At 31.3% G+C, this 23,507-nt stretch overlaps 1 protein-coding gene and 1 long non-coding RNA gene across 4 annotated transcripts in view; one reads left to right on the top strand and one right to left on the bottom strand.

The window, feature by feature from the left end:
- LOC121122669 (protein Fe65 homolog) overlaps positions 1 to 13,986 on the top strand; it is a 170,081-nt gene extending 156,095 nt beyond the window's left edge. For 2 of the 3 annotated variants that reach the window (XM_040717702.2, XM_071890350.1), the window contains exons 4-5: positions 10,104 to 11,356; positions 11,553 to 13,986. In XM_040717702.2, the coding sequence (XP_040573636.1) occupies positions 10,226 to 11,356; positions 11,553 to 12,626 (2,205 nt within the window). In that variant the 5' untranslated portion in view covers positions 10,104 to 10,225 and the 3' untranslated portion in view covers positions 12,627 to 13,986. Of the gene's footprint in view, positions 1 to 9,707; positions 9,862 to 10,103; positions 11,357 to 11,552 lie in introns of those variants that run through there. The other variant, XM_040717701.2, reaches the window with a different exon arrangement.
- A 4,702-nt stretch (positions 13,987 to 18,688) lies between these two features.
- On the bottom strand, positions 18,689 to 19,960 carry LOC121123524 (uncharacterized). The gene is made up of 4 exons (XR_005866021.2): positions 19,887 to 19,960; positions 19,629 to 19,818; positions 19,378 to 19,572; positions 18,689 to 19,073 (listed from the first exon to the last, which is right to left on the bottom strand). It is a non-coding gene; the product is annotated as an uncharacterized lncRNA (long non-coding RNA).
- Positions 19,961 to 23,507: the final 3,547 nt, after the last annotated feature.

Below are 23,507 nucleotides of genomic sequence, written 5' to 3'. Positions count from 1 at the left end.
AAAAGAGACTTGCAATAGAAAAAATTGGTATCTTTCATTGCTGGTGTCAAAATTGGTCTCTCCCCCCTCACAAAGTATGTCTATCTACTTTTTTTATTGGATCTCTCCACAGTCTGGTGTGAAATCCCGAGATATCTTGCATGGCCCTCATGGACTTGAAGGGATTGGCCTGGGTTGTTTTCTTTAACTCCTCCTGGTCCATTTTGGCCTTTATGGTAGAGCCTTTCTTACTTTCTTACGTTTTGAACTTGTCAATGACATAATCGCTGGTCCTGAAGACGCTCAAATGCTGGAAGTACGTCGATTACGTAAAAGTATAATTTGCTCGATTTGTACGTAAGCTAGAGAGCTCAGGTTTCTTATATTTATGATTCATACTTTAATATAGTGAAATATGAATTAATTTTAATCACTCAACCTTAATTAGTTATTGAATTAGTAAGTTTTCAGATTTCAAATGACATCCCCGTCCAGGTCAAGTCGTGAGTCTTTTATTATATGATTAATTCGAATAGCAAGATTTTTAGTCGAAGTCCATACCTCTTTGTGAAAGTAATTTGTAACGGTAAAGATAGATATTAATTATTAGGTGTATACTATTAAAATATTTTTTCTAAACATAAATTTTACAAAACAATTGGAAGCCAAAAGTAAGCAAAAAAGACAAGATGTGCAAGGATATAAATGTTAATGATAGAAATGTAAATAAATTGCTGGATGATGATGTGCGTAATATAATTTAATATATGCATTTTACACGCTTTTTTACTTATGTTTTGTGCTAAATGGTCAAAAAGAGTAAAGACTACCAATACTTACATTTTTACTGTATATCCATCTGTCTGCACGTAAAAGAAATGATATCCATATTTACAATTTATGTGTACCAAATTAATGGCATTCGATATTGGTTACTCAAAATAGAATAAACAGGTGATATTAAAATACGAAAAATTGTTTTATAAGATTTGTTCTAGCAAGAGGCTTTATAAGATATTTAGGTCAAAAACTTTTTTACTTTAGAGCTGTTGAGCTACTTCTAAATATTTTTCAAAATCGTTGAAAATTTATACACGATGTCTGAAGCCTAAAAAGACAAATTAGCAACCCGTTGTGGATCAAAATTTCCTAAATTTTAAAAAATAAGCTACAACATAATAGGTAGGAATGTAAATCCTTTTCAATTTTTTACATATGATTTTTGTTATTGTTGACAACTTCAAGAGCGATTTTATTCCTTTTCTAAAACATACATAATTTTGCGTTCGATCTTGAGAAAAAACATCCCTATATAAAGGACAACCCCGAGGTGCGTACTCATGAATGACAAGGAGTAACACCGGGAAGCTGTTGGAGAGTAATATGTAGTGTTTGAAAATTGTGACAATAATAGGCACTTTACAAAAAAAAAACGAAAATCAACATGGTAACTCTGACATTTGGAGGAATTTTCTGAATGAGATCAGCTACAACCAGCTGTGACAAGGAAAGCCAAGGTGAAGGAAAAAACAAGAATATTTCCTAGAATTATTTGGATGTCGATCCCCAATTCCACAATATGTCCGACAAGGACTTCACGGTTACTCTCCGTTTTTTATGAGTAAACACGAATTTCCCATCATGTTTTCAATGTAAATGACTCTATTTAGGAAATGAAGTTAGCTACTAAGGAAGTAAACACTATTGACAACAATTGCAAAGGAAAAGAAAATTCATTGTACAGAGAACCAATTCTAAAAAAGGTCCAGCTATAATCAAAGTAACATCACCATATTTACCTAATAAAAAAACAAAAATAAAAAAACATCTTAAATAACCAACATAGAGATATTTAAAATGACATACATTTCAAAATGCCAAACTATAGTACAAACATATTTCAAATTATTTACCATTTAAAATAATCGAACAAACTTTTATCGATAGCTTTTGGTTTTTGTAAATCTATAATAGTCTTAAAACTATAGACACAAATTTCAGTTTAATTATCATTTGTCCATTTTGAGAGTAAGAGCACTTCAGGAATAAATTAATATCTCTTCTTTGTCTTTAAATAGCCTACATATACTTAATACTTATACCACTCTTTCTTACACATTTATTGGTAGGCAGCGAAAATATAATGAACCAATAATTTTAATTACCCTGTGTAATTGGAAATCAGAGAGCTTTTAATGTTTTTTTTTTATTTTATTATCTGAATTTTTTTTTTTTTTTTTTTTTTTTTTTTTTTTTTTTTTTATTATTAAGGTCTAAATTTTACAATATATAATATTAAAAAAAATAAAAATAATATACATCATAATAAATTGGGAAATTACATTTAGTAAAAATATAAATAAACATTGTAGTTTAAAATTAGTTCCCAAAAACAAAGACCACTTTAGTTACACTAAAAATCTATACAATAAATAAGATTAACAAAAAATCCCAACAACAAATAAAAACACAATATAACCAAAAAAGTCATAAAGCTAAAACTAAGTATCTAGGATTTGCCTATTTTTATGTCTATTAAATATCTTGATAATGTGATTTAAAATTTTTATGTATTTAATTGAGTTCTCCGGAAAATACCGAATAATATCCAGCGCTAAATCGAACGTCAATGTATCGTCCTTGGGTATTTTCAATTCAAAAGCCAAGTATCGTGACGCAGCCGCAATAAGTATGCCTCTTAACTCCCTTCCATCTGTTGGTTCCTTCAATGTCAACTTTTTTGCAATATAAGCCTTAGAGTTAAGTAAGCCAAACCCGATTGCTTTAGCCTTCTTCGAAGGAATTAACTTATTTTTGGAAGCCCAAAAAGAATTATGGCCGAGATATGGTTTGGTGCGGTGTTTATATGACCTTCCAAGTTCCATTCAACAAACTTCCTCAATAACAGCAAAAAAGGACACTCAGCAAAAGCATGAATAACAGAATTAAACATCTTGCCACAGTCTTTACAATAATCGTTAAAAATTATACAGCCCGTAGCCACTTGAAATTGGGCAGTGAATTTCCTGCCATCGGCAATTCCTTTAGTCGAATTCATTATATGACTTGTCCAATCGTCCTTCAAACTAAGAATACGGAGATATTTTCCACAAACCGTGATGGCTTCAGTTGATACTTTTTTAACCGAACCCATTTTCATAGGCCAAGGAGTCAGCATACAGTGTGTTGCTGCTGTCCTTTGCAAAGGAAAAAAACTTCCCTTTCGAGAAAATATTATCACATTTTACATCATGAATTGAAATTACGTTATTATCCAACGCTTCCCTTTCCATGCTTATTGGATTTTCATGGTTTTTAAAGAAATACCTCTTTCCCTGTTCTTATGTATTACGTCTATTGTCGAGTTCGAGTCAAAAACCACATCGTTTAACCACAAAATTCTATGAGCTGCCCCAATAAAAGAAGAGAATTGGACCACTTGCGAATTTATCATTTTCGTTCCAAACAAAATCCACTTCCAAATCCTACTCGAGGAAATACAAGACTTCCAACCAACATCTGGGTTCACACTTAAATTAAGAAAAATCTTCTTGTAAATTTTAGGCAAGATAGTAGAAATCGTGGCAAGTCCCCCTCCAATTTGTTCTTTGCTTCTTTTTAATGACGGAATGTATGTTTTATAAAATAACTTTTCAATCCAACTTTTTTCCTCCTTAATCGAATGCTCTCCGATTATCGGAGACGAAGTAGCTTTATACAAGATCCATGGAATTACTTGTGTGTTATATAAGTCAATCCTTGTTTGTAAGTTAAAATTTCTCCATTCCGCTAATTTTTTATAGATCAAACTGTTAAGGGAAGTCCAGTTTTTTAACGTTACTCCGTGTCTGTCCCACTTAATCCCAATAATTTCTAAAGTATCTCTTATTGCGTAACCTCGAACTTCGGTGTAAGATATCGAAGTCCACTTACCAATTGGTAGTATTGCCGTTTTATACTTATTGACTGCAAGGCCAGACTTTATCTCAAACTTCTCTAAGCAACCCAAGAGAATCTCGATCCTTCTAATCAGTTGCCTCTCCGATTTAGCCTCTACCATAAGAGTCACATCATCTGCATACATATCAATTATTTTCCTGCTCGATCCTAGTTGAATACCAAATCCGCCATATTTCCTTTTGATAATATTATTGAGTTCTTCAATTGCCGCAACAAAAAGTAAAGGAGAAACCGGGCATCCCTGTCGGCAACTTCTTTTCAATTCAATTGGTTTACTCTCCAACCCACCTATAGATATTGTTGAAGCTCCATTCAAAAGTAGAGCCCTAATCGGATTATAAAATTTCTTAGGCAAGATTTTCTTAACAGTCTTCATAATAAAAACGTGTCTGATAGAGTCAAAAGCTTTTGAAAAATCAATAGCTATAACCGCCCCATACATTTTACGTCCATTTACCGATTCTAGTGCCGCCTGAATGTTCCAAGAAACATCAGTGATTCTCCTCCCACGAAGAAAACCTTTTTGCTCTGGACCGCACTTCATGTTTAAAATTGGCTCAATTTGTTTGCCTAAAACTCCAACAATAATTCTATATGCTTCATTAAGCACAGTTATGGGCCTCCAATGACTAAAGTCCGTTCCGTTACCTTTTTTTGGAATAAGAGCAATTCTTCCCTTAGTCAACACTTTTGGAAGACGGCCGTGTTTCTCCATAGATTTAGCAATACACGTTAAATAAGGCACAATTTCCTTCTTTGCCACGACATAAACTTTTCCAATTATTCCATCAGGTCCACAGGCCTTATCGGATTTAAATTTATTTTCTATAAAATTTCCAATAATGTCTTCTGAGAAGATTGTTCCCTTGTGTCTCCTTGCACGGGGGAAGTTTTTTCTATCCCCTCCTACAATATTCTGAAAGCACTCATGAAAATAGTTCAAGATATCCTCTTTTTTACCAGTCTTTTTCCATCCACCATTATAAGCTTAACCCCTGTGGTTGGATGACCAAATTTTCTTCCTAGTTTTTTAAGTCGAAGACTGAAATTACATTCCCGTTCAATTTTCCTATTCTTCTCTTCATCAACTATATCATGAATTCTAAAAGTATTGATTGTATCTGCCGCATATGCCCTGACAAAAGGAGAACCTTGTGTCAGAATAGCATCCAAGTTGTCATTGAATTTTCTGCTTGCTTCTTTTCTTCGTTTGATAAATTTTTTGGTAGTCACTTGAATAGTATTACTAAGTCGCAAAGCTATCCTAGAAGCAGATAATACGCGATCAAAATTTACTGTCAGCCTACGTTGAAGACTTTGTTGAAAATCTTCATCCTCCAAGATCCAGCGAGGCATTTTGAATTGTTTCATTTTATATTCATGCTTGAAATCCCATTGTATGATCTTGTGGTCAGATGAGGGCTCTGGGAGGTATTTTGCGTTCGTTGTTTTATTAATAAAACTAGATGAAGCCAAAACTAAATCTATTCTTGAAGTCTTGTTTCCTGTTCTCCATGAAATCTTTTCATTCGGTGAAATTTTCCTTAATAGATCAACCATATTCATCTCCAACATTAACTTCTTTAAAATTTTCAAGTTTAGACTACTAATCTTATTTAAATCCACATTTATATCACCAACAATCAAGGGGGCAAGGATTTCCCTTATGGGAATTAATAATAGCTTGAAAAAAAGTCGACTCTCTCTCACTAGGACCATACGCGTTGATTAAGAAAAATTCTGATGTTGCCGAAGTAATTAAGATCTTATGCCATTCACTTTTTCCGTAAAATTCTTGAACACAAATTGGAACATTTAACAATCTTGAAACAAGAGTAAGGACTCCACGTTTTACACCAGAGTCAGTGTAGAAATAGCTAAAACAACTAGGGAGGCAAGAAGTACACTTTTTTCCACATGAAGAGGAAACTAGGCTCTTAATGTCTTGCAGACAGATAATATCCGGATTTAAGGTCATTAGTCTTTTCATTAGAGCGTGTCTGACTTTACGCGATTTTCCTCCACGGATATTGAGAGAAATTAAGCGATTGATTCCTAAATTTTCTTTGAATTCAACAAGTCTGGGAGGTGTAGTTTTTTTTTTCAAAGTCACAATGCATAGTTGATAAAAATATGAATATTTGCAATTACAAAGTCGTCGGTACACAGAAAAGCATGTATCTCCATTGTTGACTGCATTTTATTTTTCAGGAGTGTTATTTTCTCTTGATTTTTTTTTCTAAAGAGTTTTCCCGAGGAGATGAGAAGGATCTCTTCGCGTGCTTCTTTGTTATTAGAGGTTTCTTGGTTGGGACTTCTGGTTTCTTCCGTAGTACCATTTTCCAGTCGTCCCTGAGTGGAGTATTATTTGCTGTGTCCGTTTCAATCTTTTGGTCGGCATTAGGTGAGAAAGGTAAAGTAGAACTTTCAGTCCCTCTATGTGTGGCCTGTTGTTCAGTCGAGTAATCATTTTCTTTTTCTCCTTTTTGATTTTCATTCAGTGACAATCCTCCACCAGATAGTGGATGCACTTCTTCTTCTTTTTGGGCCTCGTCACTTTCGACCAGACGGGCGGCGTTCGTTTCCTCTCTTGTTTCGTCAATGTGTTCATCTTCTCTTTGGGCTTCATCATTTTCGACCAGACGGGCAGCGTTCGATTCCTCTCCTGTTATGTTAATGTCTTCTTCTTCCTCTAAAATATCACAATCCATTACACTTTCAATTCTTATCGGGAGACCAATCTCCCGTCTAAATTCGGTTTCATATTCTTTGAATGTTGTTTTATTAAGGGCAGAGCATTTACTTCTTATGTGACCATACTTTAGGCATTTGTAGCATTGTATTTGTTGGAATTTAGCGAGCAACTCTACTTTTTTTCCCCCTACAGGTACAATTGATGGTAGCGTCCTTGAGGGTTTTATTTTAAACTTCAGTCTCCCTGAAAGAAATTTGTTGAATTTTGTAGTTAGCTCCTCTTCTTCTTTGCATTTGGGTACCAGACAATGTGTCCCACATTCGATTTTTCCAACTAGAGTTCCAAATTTTTCCGTAATTTCTTTCAAAATACTTAGGTTGGTTAGTGAACCGTTTTTGATTACTACTTCGATTGGATCTTGAATTGCACGTAGTTTATTAAGGCCTCTTATAATAAAGAATATATCTTCTTCAATTTTAGTAGGTTCTTTAATGTGTTCGAATTTAGATATGACGTTTATCGTCTCTTCCAGTGTGATGATAATGAACCCTGCGCCACTCTTACAGTCGTTGATTCTTAATATTTCCTCTTCTTTTAAACGTAGTCCTACTAATATTTTCATGTATTGTCGAACATCTGGGGTAAACCCCTTAACAGTTATTCCTTTGATGTCCTTCCAGTCGATAACAATATTGTTCCAGGAAGGGCAAGTATTTATCGTTTTTAAACTGACGTTAGACTTATTTGTCGTGTATGAATAAGACCTTTTAACTTTTTTGTTATTGTTTTCCGTGTTCGCAAGACGGGTTACAACGTCTTTACTTGTTACTTCTCTTTCCATATTCTTTCTACTACTCGCTCCCTGCGCCGCATCCTCTGCCCCAGTTGCTTTATGTATTACTTCACTCAAGTCCTTCTCAGGAGGGCGATCCGTAGGTTTTGATTCCATTCAATTAAGAGAATTGATGTGCAGGAGATGATTAAACACAGGTAAATTTAATACAGAAAAGGAGAAGGAAAGAAGAAACACGCGTACGAGTCAAGACCCTCTATGAAGGCGAGCTTGCCTTCTTTATGAATAATACAATATCCTATATCCTACTCCTATGCCTTAGGATCTTGGCTTCGTAGGGCCCTGAATATAGTTTGTCTCGTATATGAAAGCAATTCACTATTGTACGATAATCTTACGTATCCAATGATGTGAGAAATCCTTTTCAATTCACTCCACGTCCAACACTAGTATATTTTTACACTGGAGTAAAGAAAAACACCTCTGCAGGAAAAAAACCCCAGTTCTTATCACTAATTTGATTGTTTCTATCGTAATTGTAAATTTTTTATTATCAATAACAAGCCGCTCATATAATTAAACAGAGAAACTAAATAGCAATTATGGGCCTGCTCACATACCTCAATAAAAGTTGCAACCCTAGTTATGTATACATGTTATTTTTGTTAAGAACGTTAATATGCATTTTTTTTTAGTTTTACATACTGGAAGGACATATATTTTTTTACTCTTGTCATTGCACTTTGTGTAGGAAGAAATCTTTTTTTTTTCTTATTGGTTGTAAGTTGATCAATAATAAGGTAGGAACAACAACAAAAAAACAGCCATTCTATATCCAATTTGATATTGTTTGATATCTTTTATATTTAGTTTTGGATCGGTCTAAGAAAAACTAAAGAGATTGCCGTCTTATTAGTCCTGTAGTAATGAAATTTGTCTTTCGTAGGACCGGTCCTTATTGTTTTTGTATGGTTCTACAACTACTGCTGAAATGACGTAGTTGCTAACTTTTGCCTTCCAAGTCTTCAACATCATCTTTTTCAAGAGACAAGATGGATTAACATTAAAGTAGACGATGTGTGGCTAGAACATAATTTTAAACGTTCTACCTATCAATATTATTTTCTTTCTTTTTATATTAGTCAATCCTATCTATAAGTTAAGAATAAGTATAAGAATAGCTAGGATTGTATGACTGAAGGACCGGGGTATCGGTCTTAAGGACTGTTGAATTGTAAAAATGATTGGAACCACACAAAAAAAGTTATTTGTAAATCAGTCCTGGGACCGATCCAATACTTTAAATATTTTTGGTTTATGTATATTACTTATCCCTTTTGCAAAGCAAAGAATGAATAACATGAATATACCCTTGAAACAAAATTTTAACATTTTTTTCTACAAGTTGAATTGGAATTCTACCTGTTTTGATTTTGCTATAGACAATATTTCATTGATTGGCATTTTAGTTATAGAATTTACAATACAAAAATTAACATGTTAGTTGTAATACTGGAAGACTCAATTAGTCTGGGATATCACAAAGCAAATTACTCGGATTGTTCAGTTTATTGGTATATTTAAACAAATTTAAAGAAAGAACTAATGTTTTGATTTTATGTTTTAAAAGATTACCTAAAAATAAATTTATCATTTGCAAAACATCCAATATATACTCATTTTAAATGTTATTTCAAGTATTTATAATGATATACTATTGCGTTTAGTAATTCACAATTCATTCCAAATGGGACTTTTAGTTAAACCAAAGTTTGTTAAATAATTAAACAACAGTAATTCTTAAATAAATTTGAGAGTCTCTAATACTCCGGTATATCCGGTAAAGAAAAAACCCGGACTGTTGAAGTATTCATGTACGGACAATGATATCTTATGTAAAAGAAAAGACTGCTAACAGACAGAGTACTTTTTTAGCTTATTAATATTGTGAAAATGTTTGCTAATAGGTGGTAATTTTTTTTGCGTTTTTTTACCTCCATTTTTGATCAAACCCGGGCAAAAAAAAGTATAAATAAATTAGTGATAAGATGGATTCAGTCAACATACTATAGTAGATTGAAAAAGGCTTATTTAAATACTTGTTAATAAATGTTATATCAAATATAAATTAACGAAATTGACTCATGTTTATTTTGATAAATCTTTGTTTGGTACATTTTGCCTCACAGCACCATCTTCCACCCCTCCCAGTTTTCCTTTTATTTTAAAAACAATAATAAAAAACAGAGGGAAACTTTCCACCATTAAAAGGCTTTCTTCACAAGACCAAGAGCGGTTCTTCCTCCCCTTTCCTTTTTCTTTTTTTTTTCTCCCTCACCCGTTTCAGTTCTGCAACAGCAGCACTTCAGTTATATTTATTTGGTGCTAAAATCCTATCTACTTTTTTCGCCTCTTTTTCATAATAATTATAAAGGTTTGTTTTTATTAATATACTTATCCAATCCTTGTTCAATTCTATGAGTGATTTTTGTTCTGAAAGAGAGAATTCTTGCTTCTATTTTACTTATTAATATGTGTAGGATTTTTGAATAATATGATTTTGTACAATCCTTGTTTCTTTACTCTGTTTCTTCACTAAAAGAAGACGGGGAGAAGGAAGGAGCTTTCATTAGTGATACTCCACTATTATTTAATTCAACTTCTCTTCTTTTTTAGGGCTTTCACAAAGGAAAAAAGAAGAAGAAATCATCTCGTAAAAAATACAGAGGCATAAAATACAAAAAAAAAGAGTGGAAAAAGCAGAGAGGGAAAGAGAGCAAGAAAAAAAGGCCCCGCGAATGAATATCAGTCGTAATTCAACATTAAATTCGGAAGGTGAGACTCCGAATGACGGGACGAAGACGACGGAAGAAACAACTCAACACGAGGATAACATTATCAAAGGTGGACTAAAGGATGTCTTTGGTCGTACATATAGTTCGCCCTTAGCTAAGAAAAGCTTGGACATTCAGCTCCACAATCATTTATTAAACAACTATTATTCTGCTATGGCCGTGGCTTCTCCAGCTGCGGAGAATGAGTATCGGTCTTTTAGTGAGTCAAGTAATAATCAGTTTGAGGAACTAGAGGTGGATATTGAAGGAGACGACGAGGATCTCTCCCCGAGTCAAACAGGACATTTAAGTTTTGCTAATCCTAACTATAGAGGAAATCATTCCCTCGAATCTCATTTGGTCGAGGATCATATTAATTGTAATACACTCTACGAGGAGCTCAAACAAGTTGGAGCACCCAAAATGCTTCATAACTCAACAATGGTCATACCCACCACAGGGAGCCCTACGAGTCGAAAAGCCTATGCAGATCTCGACATTAGCTCAATGGGTGTGGATCTACACAAAGGACCTACAACAGAGTTGGATAATAAAAAAATAGAGGAAGTCAAGAGTCTGAAAGAGAAAAAAATCAATGGGGGTAGACGGGAAGAGGAAATCGAGTCAGCAAAGCTCTTGGAGTCCGAGACTGAGAAAGGAAATAATACTGTCATAAAGCTTCGACCCAAAAAGATACAGCCTGAGCTACCACAAGGTTGGGAAAAGCATGAGGATAAGGAAGGGCCATACTTCTGGCATGTCAAGTCTGGAATTATTAGTCGAGACCCCCCGTCCAGCAATACCACATCCATGGAGAGTGAGGAAGAAGAATCTCGAATTATGAGAAATATTCGGTCATCAAAAATATTTGATGATGACTTTGTTGTCAAACAACCTCTTCCCTGCCAAAAGAAAGCAAGTTTAACCAAGAGCTGCACTTCTTCTTCCATCGTTGATATGGCAAAGGGAAGTTTCGAATCCTCTGGTGAATCCATGGTAGATCGGAGAGATTTTTCCTCGGCCAAAGATAGTGACTCAACATGGAAAAGGAGGAGTCTTCCACTCTCGAGTATTGAAAATGGGAGAATTATGCAGGTAAGAAGTCCTTTTTTTCATTTAAAGAGAAGAAATGAAATTTTATTATTGGTCTGTGTTATAATGTAATGTGTCCTTGAAGCACTGAAAGAATCAGTTGTATGGTTTTGATATGAAGAATTTTTGTTAAATGTATTTTTTCTAAATCAAAAGTTATTTAAATAACAGAATTAATAACTCCACTTTTGATTTTCAGGTGACTGTTATATCACTGGGTTGGGTTGAACTAGGTGAAGAAGAATTGACACCTGAAAACAGTTCTAAAGCAGTGAACCGTTGCATTATTGAATTATCGAGCATTAATGAATTCGAAAGTAAAGAGCCTTTAGGGCAGTGGGGCGGTGGAAAGGAATTAAGTTTGATTCTAGATGAGAGATCCTTGAAACTGGTGAGTGAAGATGACAACCTTCTCCTCAATTCCCAGCCAATCCATACTATTCGTGTATGGGGCGTAGGTCGAGATAATGGACATGACTTTGCCTATGTTGCACGAGACCGTCATTCTCGAAAGCACATGTGTCATGTCTTTCGATGCGACAAACAGGCACGATCCATTGCAAATGCTCTTCGAGACATTTGCAAGAAAATTCTTATTGAGAGGAGCTTGGCTCAATCTTCAAGCAAGCTAACGACATCTACATCGAGTATTTTGTCAACTGATAGTGGAAAAATACGAACAAGTGATCGTGTAAGACCCACGTCCCTAGGGTCTAAACTCCTCACTAAGTCTGTTCCAGCTCCTGAGTCATTTCCAACTCCAATGGAGGAGCCCCGTAAATCGATCAAGGCCTCATATTTAGGCTCAGCCACGGTACCTAAGCCCTGTGGCATGGATATCATCAATGACACGATTGACTCATTTTTGAATGATGTTCCCAGATCTGAATGGAAAAAAGTGATGGTATCAGTGGCACCCTCAACTGTCTCTGTTTCCTACATGGATGGAAGAGATCCCCTCGAATACCGAGTTCGATTTCTCAGCTTCTTAGGAATTGGTTTGAATCCTCAACAATGTGCTTTTATAGTTCACACAGCTCAGGATACATTTGTTTGCCATGTTTTTCATTGTGACCCAACAGCTGGTCCTCTCTGTAAAACCATAGAGGCTGCATGTAAACTAAGATATCAAAAGTGCCTGGATGCTAGACCTCAGGGTCTTTCCCGTCCAATCATTGTAGATGGGCATGGGAAATCCATCGGAGCAACCATTAAAAATATGTTTGGGTCTTTAACAGCAAAGGCACGGGGCTCACCTCAGGACGTTACATGACCCTTCAAGCCTCTTACCCCTGGACCAACTCATCATAATCGGCGCTGGAGTCCCTCCGCACTCAAGAAATCCATTTCTACCCCATCACTCAATTCAATCATTAACTTTACATCCACTACAACGGGCTCGTTTCTTTCTACGTATCGAGAGGAGAGGGGATTCGAATCAGACCCAGATGAAGATGATGACGAGAGAGACAATTCAGTGTAGAGAGAAGTGATGTATAATTATTTTTTTTATAGCTACAAAATATAGAGTCACTTTTAGGGATACGAAAAAAAATAAGTAACTTGTAGTGAGACACTTGGACCGTCTCAGATCAAAACACTTAAATAAATAAAGTCAACCGAAATGATAATTATGTAACCATTTAATAAATTCTTCATTGTATGAATAAAACTTTGTAGACTGTGTATAATATCACTGCTTATTTTCAAAACTAATTACTGTGTATGTACATACCTCTTTTTAGCTCGCCCTCTCTTAAAACCTTCTCCTAAAAACCTTTATTTTATTTTTCTGATCATTTCTTGCTTATATAAAAAAGAATCGAATATCTTCAAAACCTACAAAAAAAAATGAACATAGCTTTTAACACAATAAATACAAAAAATCAAAATCATTTTTTGTCAAATATTTTATGAAATAAAAGCAACTAAATTTTACGCTGTATAAATATTACAGTATATATACATATAAATATAAATAGCCTTTAACTTATCTAAAAAAAAAAAATAAGTTAATCAGATGACTAAAACACTCATTTAAAGCCCCACCTCCTTCCATCCCCGAAATTCATTTCATTTTTAATTATATTTTCTTCGTTTTTTGTGAATTTTTGCTACTAATAATAATATCTAGTTTATATATTTTTAAACTTATAAAAAGTTGCTTGTTATGGACATCACCACCTCCTATTTGTTTTCAGCTGTTTTTCCCTCTTATTTGTTTGCTGCAAGAAATATTAAAGCGTACGTTAATTGTTTGAGCCCATATTATTAAAGACGTTGATTTATTCTGTTTCGTTTGTTATTACAAAATATTATTAACATATATTATAAATTTAATCATTATAACCGATAACAATCACACATTATTTACAATTGTTATATTTTGTTAACCAATTTTCCTCTAATGTAAAAAAAAATTGATTTGGTTTCGATTTGAAATTATTATTAGAAATATTAGTATATAAAATTTTGGAATGATACACATTTCATGTGTATCATTCAACTTTTTTTCTCTTTTTGTTTGCCAAACAAAACATTATACTATATAATGCTATACTTGATTGAAAAAAAAAGCATAGTGTTACTCTTGTTATGTATTACAAGGAACATGATAATATATTTATATTTTAGATCCGTATTCATTCATAGGTATTATCCAGAGTTGCACCGATGCATCAGATTCGACCTTATTTGTAGTGTTGGAATCGACTCAATACAGCCGATTTCACCGATACCAAGGGCGTTTACAGCATTATATAAAATTATTAATTTTTGCTTTTGGAATTTAAAAAATTTAAAAATATTTAAAAAATCCATGGGTAATGACAAAACATTTCAAAAACTCAGAGCAGTTTACAAAAAATTTATAAATCTAGAGTTTTAATATAAATTTTTGATGAAAAATTAAAAAATCTGTAATTATTAAATTAAATTTCTAATATTGAATTTTTTGAAACAAAAAAATCAAACATTGAATTTACAAAAAAGTTATTGGTATTAAATTAAATCAAATTTATAATATAAAATTTTGGAAAAAAAATTTAAATTATTCAGAGAAAAATCTATAGCTATAAAATTAAAATAAATTTCAATTTTTTTGAAAATTAAGTTTCAATTATTTTGAAAATTAAATTTCAAATGTTAAATTATTTGAAAAAAAAAATCAAACAGTAAATTTAAAAAAAAATTATCGATATTAAATTAAATTTCTAATATAAAATTTTTGAAAAAAAATTTTAAATATTCAATTATTCGGAGAACAATCTATAGCTATTAAATTAAACTAAATTTCAATTTATTTGAAAATTAAATTTCAAATGTTAAATTATTCGAAAAAAAAAATCAAACATTAAATTTAAAAAAAAGTTATCGATATTAATTAAATTAAATTTCTAATATAAAATTTTTGAAAAAAAAATTTAAATATTAAATTATTCGGAGTAAAATCTTTACCTATTAAATTAAATTAAATTTCAATTTTTTGAAAATTAAATTTCAAATGTTAAATTATTTGAAAAAAAAAATCAAACATTAAATTAAAAAAAAAAAAAAATGTTTTCTAGAAAGAATTAAAAATCCCTGAACTTGCGGCGTTGTTTTTTTTTTCTTTTGTTGGGGGCGGGGCGGGGCGGGATGGGGGTACAGTCTCTTGAGTCTTTGATAACTATTCATAAATATTGATATAAATGATATGATTTAGTTGAGATCATTTTGGAAACAAAATTCGATTACCAATCAAAGAAACAGTTGGACTAGACGACGTTGCTCCAAAAAATTCAAAGAAAGAAAAAAATAGGGGGACAGTACATTGAGAGAGATTATACAAATCAGCAAATTGAATTATTTTATATCATGGATTGTTCAAAAAGTCATTTACAGTAGAAGCTCTGAAAATATTGTAACTTTGTCAATTAATATTTCTTTTTTGTTTGTTTGATAAAGTAATATTGTCAATAACAGAAGTAAAGTCAAGTCCCTATTTTCTGAGCCAAGTTCGATTTATCTGTCCAGGGTGCATTATATAATACACGAGTCCAGACTCTGACAAAGGTTTATACGTATTTCAATTCCAAGGGCAAACAAATAAAACTAAATTAGGAACTGTAGACAAATCAAAACAATTTGACCTCATGTGCTTTGAACCAGTAATGTAATGGAAATAATCTATTGTCAGTGTCGCCATTATTTTTTATTTTTTTGTCAGAGAAACTGAAGAAATAAGATACGAGGCAAAGTTGTGAGGAGGCTGACTTTAAAAATCTAACATAGGAGTGGCGTCGAAATCCCTAATATGAAACATCTAGAATTTTTTTTTTCTCTGAAGCACGGAGAAGAATTAACTTATTAAAATGAAATTGACTATTTATAATTTATGTATTTTTTTTCCCTTATCCGTTATTAATATGAAGTTAATCGTTAAAAAAAGGTAAACAATTTTTTAATTTGCTTATGAATTTCCTTATTCATAATAAGGAATCTCCCATTAAGATGATATTGGAATCGGGACTGGATTCGACTGAAAATTTGGTATTGTTACATCCGTAGTATTATCTATAAATTACTTGTTAAATAATCCATGTATTCGACGAAAAATTCATTTATTGGCTTTGGTAAAAGGTTACGTGATTACGAGTAGTTTAATTGTTCCGTAAAGGAAATTTAGGAAATTTTATTTTTATTGAGCCGCACGACGGTTTTTTTATCTACTTTCAACCTTAACTTACAAATGGGAAAGAAACCATTGGAAGAAAAAAAAATATATGGTGACTACCTTATTGTATTTTTGGCTTTTCTTGATTGATATAAATGAATATATAAATTAAAATTCTACGTATTACAATTTAGGAGTTCATAATACGTAGAGTTTGCTACTTTAAATTATATAATAACAATGAACACATAAACTAAAGCGAAGAAAAGGCTTGACAGAAGAGATTAAATATGTTGTATTTTATATTTTAACTAAGTATATTAATGTTTATAAGGGTAGATTTTGGTAAATTTATGAATATATTTAATTTTATCATATTGTAGAATACAATTCGATAATAAATTTTTTTATAGAGGTTGAAGAACATTATCAATATCCTTTATAAAATAAATCATCATTTCAATCCCTAGCATTCAATTTTTGAAACTCCTTTTTACTCTTAAATTTTCAACTGACACAATTTAATTTTATATATTATTGAATATTATCATTTACGTCAAAAATTAATTTTTTTCGGGTGCACTTGATAATTTTATCTAAAAATAAAATGATGCTCTTCATGACATTCAAGATTATCCAGGAAGTATAAATCTTTTGCTATTAGTTTTGATGTATTATAATTAGTTAAAATATTTTTTTGAAGTTTTTTGTTGAATATATAATTTTCTTCAAATATAGACCTTTTGTTTTTAATTTCCGAAAATATTGAATAAAAAAACTTAAAAACTAAGAAAATTATGCACTACTGTATTTTATTAAGATTTTGATTAATTTTAACGACAATGGAATTCCGGAAATAAACAATTATTTACCATAGTTTTGGAATTTAATGCCTTATGAATAAATCTTCTACCAATGTGAGTAGCTGACATTTTTGTTATGTTTTACTACATACTTTATACATTCATTATATTCATAAGTTTATAATTCTAATAAGTTTAAATCGTAAATTAAGGAGTTATAAGGCTAAGCAATTAGGAAAAAAATATATAAACATAAATCAATGAAAAACACAAAATTAATAAACATTTAAAATAATTTTAATTGTTTATGTGATATTAATATTCGTTACAAATGTTATGGCATTTAATCCATCCTTCAATGTCAGTGCATACAGAAACAATCGTGTTTTTTTTAAAGTTTTGTCACATTGTAAGTGTTTAGTGTAAATTGGTAATTTATTTATTAAATATTAATGTGGAGATCCGAAATCATCTCGAGAGTAATATTTAAATATGATGACAAGTGGTTTAGGAATTAAAAAAATGAATCCTGACTCACTATCTTTTGAAATACTTTCCAGCAAAATTCATATTTTTGAATATCAGACTACTAAAGTAATAGGATCACTCAATACTTTGAGCACACCTAGAGTATCTCAAAATTATGTATATCATAAATAATGTTATATTTAGTAATGATTATCGAAAACCTTTCTTTACCCGCTTATATTTCTAACATCTCCAAATCTTTCACAGGTGTTTTCTCTTCTCCAATTCTCAGCAATGGTGTTGCATCTCACCGTCAGTGTCAATGACTTGCAGGACAACAAAGATTTTTTTCTGTAGCACGAAGTTTATTTTGAAGAGCCTGCTTTTGAGTATAATACACTTATAATAAAAAAACATATACCTCACTACCAATTTGCCAAAAGTGATTTCAACCACTCTTCTTGCGCAACATAATCTATAATAGAAAACGGATGATTATTCCAGGACATTTTTTTCGGGAAAAACTCGTAAGAGGTTCAAATTTAGAGGAAAAGGTTCATGACCCAGAAAACAAAATGCAATTTTGAAATTAGATCATTTGAGAGTATTGTGAGACATGGTAAATGAAATGCATCATTATTAAGTGCTTCAAAAAAAAGCTTCCATTATAATAAAAAAAGGGTACCCAGAATTACCAGGTACTTGGATCAAGATATATTTGCTGTAAATAGTAACTATGCGAATCAAAAAAAAAAAAAGATCCTTAAATGCACATTAGATCCAAGAGAATTTTGTTTCAAAAGTTCAATTAAGTTTATTAGTCTAATTTAAATATTAATATTATATATAGGACGTCCCACGTCTCCTTTATCCTGATTAGATTTGCCTTGCCTATTCGAAAGTTGACAAAGAGATAAACCTAGACGCATCTGTAGTACGGAAGAACATTATTACTTTGGGTACACAAGGATTAGAGTTTTATCAAACTTGTGAACTAATTTCATTGTTGGCTAAACAATAAATAATTAGGTAGTAAAATTGGAGTAATTGTACAGTAATTAATATAAAAAGATTAATGCACAGGTGACAAAAAGGAAAATCAAAAAGAGAACTATCTCTCATGTGTTTTGTTTTTCTTCAATTTTTCCCCTTTTCCTTTTAAAATGAGGTTTCCGAGTTAATTAAAAAGCTCGATCTAAAATTCCTTGCATACATTTTTGAACTTTCTGAATAAGGAAGTAAACTAAATTCAAGCACAAATATATATTTTTTTAAATATGATCACAAGGATTCTGAAGATTTTTGCATCTTTACTATCAACCTTTAGTTTTTTAGCATGGAAAACAGTGTTGTTTCTATAAGTATTCATTCTTATATGTACTTTTGTTAAAAATAAATTTTATTCAACGATTATTCTGTTAGCAATGATAAATTTATTAAAAATCATTAAAAAATTTAATTATTGATTTTTTTTATTTTTTCTCCATATTCTCATCTATCCAATCACGATATTGAGCAATATTTGCTGCGACGTTACCATATTTTCTATCACAATAAGCCATAGGTGCTAACAAACCATATAATGTACATTTTCCAGTTATTTTGCTTTTTCCTATAAGACCTGAACCTTTCTCTCTTGTGCACTCTCCAATATTTTCTGACATTGTACAAAATTCTTTGTCTGAATTTGGCCTTTCAAGTCTTCTTCTAGCATTTTTACACAAATTAGCTCGATCTTTAATGAACTTAACCTTCGATACTTTTAATCCATCTCCTCCTCTGGCGTACCCAGATACTGTTATAAGGAGCATAATCATTATTAATTATTCCAAATATAGTTATTAATATTATTCATTTTTTTTTTGAAAAGATAAATTTATAAGATAATAAATAAAAATTTTTACTTCTTTTTATTTGACCACAATAAAATAATCTATTTACTGTTATAAAAATGGTAAAATTTTTAGTATACTCTTAGAGAAAAACTCCAAATTTCTATGGGGATCAACATCGCCCACCCCCACCTAATTAATCTTTGCTTTAATCATCCTCTTTTTGATCAAAATAATGTAGACTATTTATTCTATACTTTTACTTACAGAAAAGTTTTTGCCTTGTGGAGTCTCTGTTTTTTCTGGTAGACAGACGGCTGAGGCGCCTTCCGTAAAGTCAATGGGTTTTTTCAAAGTAACTAAAGCAATATTGTTCTTATAAGTAATAGCCTGAAATTTTTCATGTCTATGAATATTTTTAATTTCCAATTTCTGACCGCGGGATCCTGGACCAGCATAAACCTAAAAATATCGAAAGATAGCTTTTATTTGTTTACGTACAGAAAAAAATTATGTACTTGAATTGTGAGGTTTGGATCAACACATGTAGCAACCGTTAATATGTTATACTGATCAAGTATTAAACCGTTGCATGATTCTATTATCCGTACATTACTTTCTGTTGAAATTTTATAATTCCAAAAAGAAACCAGCCAAGGAACTTTTTTGGCAAATCTCCAGTGCAAGAACTAATAAGGGATCCACATTCTGTTGAACCATAAGGCAAAAATTAATAGAAATGTAATATTATGAAGAATTGAATAAAATACTCTCACCATTTGACAAGACCTGACTTGTCAAGATAAGAATAACAAACGCTTTTCCAATCATGGTCTCACAAACTTGATTGATAAGTCTGTTTGAGTGGCATCGTATTTATATACTCTTTTTTTTTTTTTTGTTATTCAAACATATAATGTGTACAGTTGTTGATCTTCATTATTGATCATAGATGTCAAAATTTTGATATTTACTTCACTGATCGATCTGTATATCAAATATAGTACATCTGTATATATGAGTAATTTCATGGCTTAAACAACTTGCAGAGCGACAAGAGGTGAGGAGGTTTTTGTCTCTCTGAAAAAAAATATTTTAAGGGGTGCTAAATTAGCATAAAAAGAGCTGAATATTTTTTTTAAATACAAGGATTTTCTTGGAAAAGTTAGAAGCCTATTGAATTCAGAGATAAAAGCTCAAATAACAAAGAAATCTGGAATATGGTATATAATTTTGACTGCACATCATATTTGTTTATCTATCTTGCAAATCAAAGACAGCCAAAGGGGAAAATATAAATTTAAATATTAAGGATTATACTTCACAAATCGTAGCAACGCAAATTATATTTTATTAAAAGTTGAGAGATGACAAATTAGCAGAATATGGCTTAGATGGTTGATGATCTATACCAGAAAGAGCAGCTAAATGTTATCTATACCATGATGAGTACAAGGCAATGAAAAACGACCCAATCCAACTTCAGCCTTAGTTCACAGATCAAATTAAAGAAAACATACTTCACTGAACGAACACAAAAAAACATAGATGTTTAGAGGATCAGTAACATTTTATTTATTTCGTCTCCATTGAAGACCTCTCCTGATATTTTAAATTCTGAAGTTTTTACGTTAAAATAAAAACATTAAAATTTGTCTTTATCACAGATCAACTACGAACAAATCCCTTCTCATACTTTATATGAGACGTACTTACGAACTCTTCCACATAATGAGATATTACATCCATTTACAAGAATCTCCAAATATATAATTGTCTGAATAACTTTATAAAGTTACAGTTTGTTACCCTATTCTAATAATATATCATTCAATTATTATTGAATTGTTGCCATTACACAAATTGATTGGACCCGTTTCCACATTTTCCTTTTTATTTTCTGGAAATTGATATACAGTTTCATAATTGCTGAAACTTCTAAATTTGTATTTTTTAAATCAATATCTATACTAATTTTAAATCTTAGTGCAGGAATTACATTTTGTTTTTTGAAAATACTCAAAATTGAAATAGAAATAAGATAAAAATATTACTCTTTAAAAGGCGTCAGTTAACTAAATAGTAAGATCATTCGGGAAAAGGGACCTACAAAATGAATAAAAATCTATAAAAACCATGTAATGAGCCAAAAAAAAACAACTTTAATTATTTTAGTATTGGAAAAAAACAAATTGTTGTGGGAAAATATGATAAAAGCTTCTACAAATTTGAACTGAAGTTTTGGTTTCTTCTTTTATGGGATGTTCACAGCTATTTTTTTGGAATGATATATGGATAATTCGAAGTGGCGTAGAGACAAAACTAATCAGTTGATTATGAAGAATGACTACTGTGATAAAAAGTCCTGTTGCGTTATTCAAATCCTGGATATTAATAATTAAAGTAGCATCCTATTGAGGCTAGGTGAACAGTATGCCCGTACGCTTATTTCTACAAAATCTCTTTTATATTTTTTTATTTTATATTCTGAATTGTCTATCTTCCTGCCTATAGCTTCATAGTGACAGAATTAGAACATACTCAGAATGACTCTTTTCCCCAGAAATTTCAAGGCGATACTTTTAACTTTTTAATAGAAGTGTATCTCTATTATTTTTCTTGTTCTGTATTAGTTGTATTTGATGTAGCGTATGTGAGAGATGAGTTAAATATTTAAACCTACTTTAATTTCGAACTACATTTGGAAGTAAAAATTCACAATGAACTCGACTATAATGTGCAACTTTTTTCGTTTTAATTCCAGGCAACCCATGCTTTGAGATGTGGAGTAGTACAAAACGACTTGTTGATATGAGGCATATTGTATGTGAAAGAATTGAGATTTTCATTTTCAGAAGTCATCATATGTAATTCCTAAGGTTATAGTTCTTTTTTTTTTTTTTTTTTTTGCAATGAGCATATGATTGGTCATTAGACAAATCTCCAATGACATTTATTAACATTTCACACAGGTGGAAACTTGTACATACTTTTTTGTGATTTATAATTAAATTCGAAGTCGTCCACTTATATACAAGTTATGATAAATAAAAGCATAATAAAGTGGATATATAGTATTCGTATAATTTACAACACTTAAAAACGAGTTAACTCATTTTTTGGAGCTTCAAGCTGAGTTATTATGTGACATAGTGGTAATGTAATGGTATGAAGTCTACACACTATTTAAAGAAGTCTATAGACAGAAAGTTTTTCTATTAGTTCATCTATAAGCTTGTTCTACTATCAAGTTTTAAGCAAGAAGATAGAAAATTCGGGGGAAAAAATATAAGGCATAAAAGATTGAAGTGATTTTTGAAGATAGCAGTGTACGGCATTATTTTTAAACTAACTCAATAACTGCCTCACAGTGTTATTCATTTCAAAATTATGGCTTACAGGAAAATGCAAATAGATCATAAAGCTTAAGGACATTTGTCATAAAAAAACCAAGTACACCCATTTGCATCAATTGTACTTTAATTTGGAAATAACAATGAAGAATAAAAGTCCCAAATGGTTGTAAGCTCATAATTTTCTCTTACCTAATGATCTAGATAAAAACTAGTATCTCTTTTGGGATTCTGTGTTTTATTTTTGGATGCATTTAATTAGTAGAAATATTTACCATGTAATTTTTCACTAGTATAATTAACTACTTATTGGCTATATTGATAATGATGAGGAAACCTTCACTAGGAAATACTTTTTTCATCCTTGGTGGTGCTTAGATTATTTTTGTAATATTTCCATTCACTTCATTTTGAAATTTGCATGTTAAATTTTAAACAGACGCTAGTTGCGTAAGCATAGTGATTTATAAGAATATATTGTTTTTATTGGAAATATCTTGGTTATAACAAAATTTTAGACCAACTGAACGAAAGATATTTTGACGCTTGGAAAAAACAGATGCTTATAAGAACATATTTTAGTTACTTCATATCTTTTCGTAAAGTGTTGTGTGAATTTTTTTAGGCGCAATTACGTAGCCAGCAACAGTTTCTAACATATTCCATATTTTAAAGCAAGAAGTTATAATAAAGTTAAACAAAAGTATCAAAACCGGCAATTCCTGATATTGTTTTCAAATATATCAAAAACCTTGGAGGAGTGGTTTTTTGGAATTCAATAACATTTGTATATAAAGGAAAGAGTGGTGGCATTTTATACACAGCATAGTAGTGCTTCGGATGTTTAAGCCTATCAATCCAAGAAAGAAAGACAAATTAAGTTTTTCTTTTTTAAATTCCTTCTACATTATATACTAAATCCAAATATGTCATGTAGCAGAGAGACACAAACTCAGTTCCATCTATTTTGGAGAGGAACAGAAGGCGAAAGTTGAGCTCAATGCACAACGACCTTCGATAAATAATTATCTTCTATTTAAACTC

Source organism: Lepeophtheirus salmonis, chromosome 8 (genome assembly GCF_016086655.4).
Source record: "Lepeophtheirus salmonis chromosome 8, UVic_Lsal_1.4, whole genome shotgun sequence".
NCBI lineage: Eukaryota > Metazoa > Arthropoda > Copepoda > Siphonostomatoida > Caligidae > Lepeophtheirus > Lepeophtheirus salmonis.
Note: the sequence above shows the minus strand (reverse complement) of the source record. Positions and strands in the feature narration are given on the sequence as shown.